Below are 4,848 nucleotides of genomic sequence, written 5' to 3' on the forward strand. Positions count from 1 at the left end.
GCCGTGGCCTTCTCGCCGGACGGCAAGGTGGTAGCGTCGGCGTCGAGCGATAAGACGATCAAGCTGTGGGATGCCGGATCGGGAGCGGCCCTGCAAACGCTGCCTATAGACGCTGTTGTTCAGAGACTTTCGTTCTCCAATGATGGGACATCCCTCCGGACTGAAAGAGGACAGCTACACCACGCAATTCTCTCCCACGATTTAGCTGCTTCCGAATCAAGCCGTTCATGGGCTATATTTGTGAAGCAGCAATGGATAAGCTGCGGCATGGACAATATGCTTTGGCTTCCTTCCGAATATCGGCACTGCTGCGTTGATATTCACAGCAGCGTGGTTGCTTTTGGATGTAGATCTGGTCGCGTGACAGTCATGGCATTCGACTTTGAATCTTACTAGACCTCCACCCCGCCCACCTCCGTCGCGGTCGACATTGCTTTATACTCTCTTGAAAGTGGCGAGAGTGGCAATGCTTATGTTGCTGCGCTCATTACCAAGCCCTGAATGGGTTTAGTTTCTCCGAACCTTGGGCACGTCTCACTTTATTTCGTCTCTGTGGCCATGTTCGGAAACTTAGTTCCACAGGGGGGGTTAGAGTATGGTACAGTACCGCAGATCGTGTACAATGAGTGGCAAAAATAGATAGTTATGGGAATACTATCCTCTAAGTTATCCTTCGTCAAACTAGCAACCCTTGAATTGTGTAGTTTCTAGACTGGCCACAGCGCTTGGATATTTGATGGATTGGATGAGACAGGTCTAATGAATAGGTCCCTTTATTAAAGTTGTACACTTGGCTTTCATTGAAATAGTTAAGTTCTTCTGGGTGATACAACTATTTACATGACATATTCCAATTTAGGAATGTGTCAATTGCACCACATAATGGTTGCTTCCAGCACCCATTCGGTCTCTTGCTAAGCCTCCCGGTTAAATAACCTGTGAAATACTCCCGAATTACCTGTGTTTTATAAGGTACGATAGCTGATCTCCGGTCTACGATCCAGATACAGGGACACCAAGCTGAATTGGTTACATCCCTCCGGGTACTGGGAGTCTGGCTCGACCCTTCCCTCTCATAGAAGGACCACATCCTCCGAGCAACACAGAGGGGACTTAAGGCTTTCGATTCCCTGGCGAGGGTAACTTCGCCGGTATGGGGACCATCCGTCCGGAAATCGAGGCTGCTCTACACAGCGGTTACACGGCCCATTATGACATACGGCGCCCCAATCTGGGGAGTCCGCCAGCAGGGGGGGCCAATCTCTGAAGGCAAAATGAAAGACCTAGCCAAGGTACAGAACAAGTGCCTTCGAAATATCCTAGGGGCTTACAAACGGACACCAATCGCCGCGCTTGAGAGAGAGGCGGACGTTCCCCAATCGAACTCTACGTCATAGAACGGGCCGCTCAAAGAGCAGCATCGACGAACTTCCATAAGGTCGCTGCCCAGATTGAGGGAGCCCTGACGCAAGTCTGGGATGCTGCCTCCGCTCCCCCGAGACGAACTCGAGGCCGACCCCGCCGTGTCAGGTCTAAACCTTCACCCATAATGTGTACTCTCTGGACCAAGTATGACAAACTTCTGTTCCCCCGGCCCGAACCAGCTAGAGGATATCAGACACAACAGCGAAAAGGCCCGCACCGGGTGATCCAGGATGAATATCGGGCGAAATGGAGGGAGAGATGGCAAGCCGAAGCGGCCAAACCAGGAAGGAGAGCAAGGACATGGAAGGACCCGTGGGAAAACCAGTGCCTTAACCGATTTCATGGCCTTCAGAAACACGAGGCCTCGGCGTTTATGGCACTATGGACTGAGGTAGTTGGAGTTAAAGGATGGCCCGCGAAAATTGGTGTCCCTGGAATCCACCCTGCGTGTGAATGCGGGGCCCCCCGACAGTCTCTCTACCATCTCCTTGCATTTTGCCCGCAGCGGACCGACCAGAGAATCGCGCTCCTCCAACGAGCTAGAACAACGAACTTCAAGAGGATATTCATGACAGGGACAAGGTGCGTCACGCAGCAAGGTGGCTGATCGATGCGGGAGGTCTAGAGCAATACCGGGTGGCCAAGGAAGTTGAGAAGGAGGTAATAGAGGACTGGAAACCGTTCCAGCCCCTCCACGATGTGCCAGAATAAGCTCTCCGCGTAGGCGGAAACACCGACTCGTACGGAAAGATGATAAACGTTTGAGATAGTCTACTAAAGGGAGGAGGCGGGATTTTATGTACCCGCAGCCTCAGGGCTACGGGGAAACTTTTGCCCGCGGCAGACCAGATAGAATACCGTGCTCATAATTAGACCCGAAAGGGATCCAGATAGTACGTTAAATTGATTCTTATTATTATTATAAGGTAGGATAACCAAAAACCATCTTTATCGTTGTAATAATTACCTTAGGATCTCGAATCCTGCCTTATTAGAGGAAAAGGAAGATGCAGATCTTGCCTCCTTTTCATATATCCACACTTGCTTCCTACGATTTTCTTCCGCATTGCGTTATGTTGTTTCTTCGGACTGCCTCGCGAAATTCAATCTTGTCCTCAATGAGAACTTTATGGTCTGATGGCTTGGTGGTGTCTAACGCGACCAGTCATGCACGCACATTGAGAAAAACGACGATCTCGCTCAGGGACTCCCAGGTTTGCAGAGTCCAATTCACCTCTCAAGCACAAGCTGGTGGTGACACACCTTGACCACTGATAACGAGCCCGCTCTATCACTAGTGCAAGACCACTGGATCAATGCACGATCCAAACATATCGCGATCCATTACCGCTTCGTTCGTGAGCGCTACCTTGAGGGGGAGTGTACGTAGTAGGAAATGAACCATCCACTTGGGATTGGGGATTACTTCCTGATGGGGACTAATTAGCTCCATCACGAAGTGATCACCAATATCCACAGATCCCACCTCCTAGATAGCTTTCTGATTAATCAATCATACACACACACACCTCTTCCAAAACCGAGATGTTCCTTTGGAGTACACTTTGAAGGGAACTATGCGTGCAATGATGCGAACGTGTTGTTGAGACGCATCGTTGGCAGTCCGAAGCATATCCTCAGCAACCTAACAGAACTTCTCGAAGATCATTTCGTGCATGGGTGATGCGAAATTCAGCCCCTGAATCTGGGATAACTATCGGTAGCTTGGGCGCTGTAAGAGCGGCGTCAATCCAAATTTCTTGAAAACCAACTCCGCTACCTTCGCGATGACCAGTGTATCGAAAGATGTTGCATTGCGTGCCAGCCGGTAGTGACTGCAGTCCGGCGGATCATCTTGAAACTTCTCTAGGTGTAGGGCCACCGCATCGTCTACGAGTATACTTGTATACTTGGCAATGACATGGGGAAACTACCTGCGATGAGGAAAGCTGGGTGGATATAGAATATTGGCATTGCCTACGCGGAGTGCATGCGACTCTATTAGGATGCTAGGAGGCAAACAGGGCCGGTATGGATAGGATGCCTATCATCTACTAGGAGGGAGTACTTTTGATAATATAAAAGATATTCGGATATGACAAAGCGAACTAGGTATGTATCCGAGGTCAGCCATATCTAGGAGGAGTGCCCACGACAAAACAAGAAGCGGACTGGACATGCAGGAGAGAGCTGGTGTTGGAAGAAGATGGAAAGATGGAGGAAGAGGACGGGCAATAGAATAGTGGAATTCTTTTTAAGGTGCGAAACCTGGAGAATGCTTGATTTCAGTAAGGACCCGTTTGCGAAATGGGCATGGGGAAATTGGGTTCTGTTTGCACCCGATGCGTGCTAGCCACGCCGTTTGCAAGACAGGCAGAAAGAGTTTGAAAAAGTTGTTTGGGAGCTACCGGATGGATAAGGGCAGGTAAAAATCGCCTGAGTGAAAGTACATTCTTGAATGAAGGACTTTCTTATCGAATCATGAGATTGGGGGGTGTATCAGTCAATTCAGTGTGAACGAAATGGATGCCACAATATCCTGGACGCCCCCCCCCAGCCTATGGAAAGTCGAAGAGACTTAACGGGTTGTATCGGTCGATTCAGTGTGAACTAAATGGATGCTACAATAACCTGGACGTCCACCCCCAGCCCATGTAGAGGCGAAAACTGGACCATGATGGATGGTGACAAAGGACAGTGATCGTCGAAAGAACCAACTGGTGCGTTTAGTGGAAACATACCTCCAGGGCATGGATTTCATTATTTGAGTGTAATAGGGAGATGATTGCCAACTTCGATTTCCCCCTTTGGCAGCGATCTATCAAGCACGCTTGCTAATGATACCGAGCAAATTGATAATGAAGTGCGTAGTTGCGCCAACAGCTGGCTTGGGAACATTGGTAACCCTACACGATGCCGAATCTCATAAGCTCATTCCCGTCACCGCTGTGGCATGTAAAACCAACCAACGCCAAACAATGCATGCCAATCGCTCTCATGACCATGACGTCTTTCATCAATCTCATTCATCCCCCGCCTCCATCACCAACCCTACCCGTCCCCTCCTCCCCGACCGCGCCTCCTTCCGCTTCCTCCGCCCAAAACTCACATTACTCGCTGAATCATCCGGCAAGATCTCACTCCGCTCCTCCCACCACCCCACCTCCGTCCCCCCGTCCCCCTCGCTCTCCCCCTCGCCCCACCCGCTCGCCGGCGTCCCACCGCGCACCTCGACGCCGCCGGACCCACCCCGGCGCGCCTGCGCCAACATCGCCAACCCGGCGCCGCGCTGGCGGAGCTTCTGCCGCACCGTCTCGGCGTGTGCGTGCAGCGCCTCGAAGGCGTCCTCGAGGACCTCCATGCCGGTGTAGATCTCGCGCTCGATCTCGGCGAGGACGGCGATTTCAGTGTCTTCGTCGAGAG

General features: G+C 51.2%; 2 protein-coding genes across 2 annotated transcripts in view; one reads left to right on the plus strand and one right to left on the minus strand.

Annotated features, from left to right (window-relative positions):
- P152DRAFT_392310 (uncharacterized protein) overlaps positions 1 to 396 on the plus strand; it is a gene marked incomplete at both ends in the record, with an annotated part of 2,835 nt that extends 2,439 nt beyond the window's left edge. The window contains one exon of the mRNA XM_033676140.1: positions 28 to 396. Coding sequence (XP_033536645.1) covers positions 28 to 396 — 369 coding nt within the window. The remainder of the gene's footprint in view (positions 1 to 27) is intronic.
- A 3,757-nt stretch (positions 397 to 4,153) lies between these two features.
- The window catches only part of P152DRAFT_431215 (uncharacterized protein), a 3,500-nt gene continuing 2,805 nt past the window's right edge, over positions 4,154 to 4,848 (minus strand). Inside the window, exon 2 of the mRNA XM_033677415.1 lies at positions 4,154 to 4,836. Coding sequence (XP_033536646.1) covers positions 4,448 to 4,836 — 389 coding nt within the window. The 3' untranslated portion in view covers positions 4,154 to 4,447. The remainder of the gene's footprint in view (positions 4,837 to 4,848) is intronic.

Source organism: Eremomyces bilateralis, assembly GCF_010015585.1.
Source record: "Eremomyces bilateralis CBS 781.70 unplaced genomic scaffold P152scaffold_4, whole genome shotgun sequence".
Taxonomy (NCBI): Eukaryota; Fungi; Ascomycota; class Dothideomycetes; order Eremomycetales; family Eremomycetaceae; genus Eremomyces; species Eremomyces bilateralis.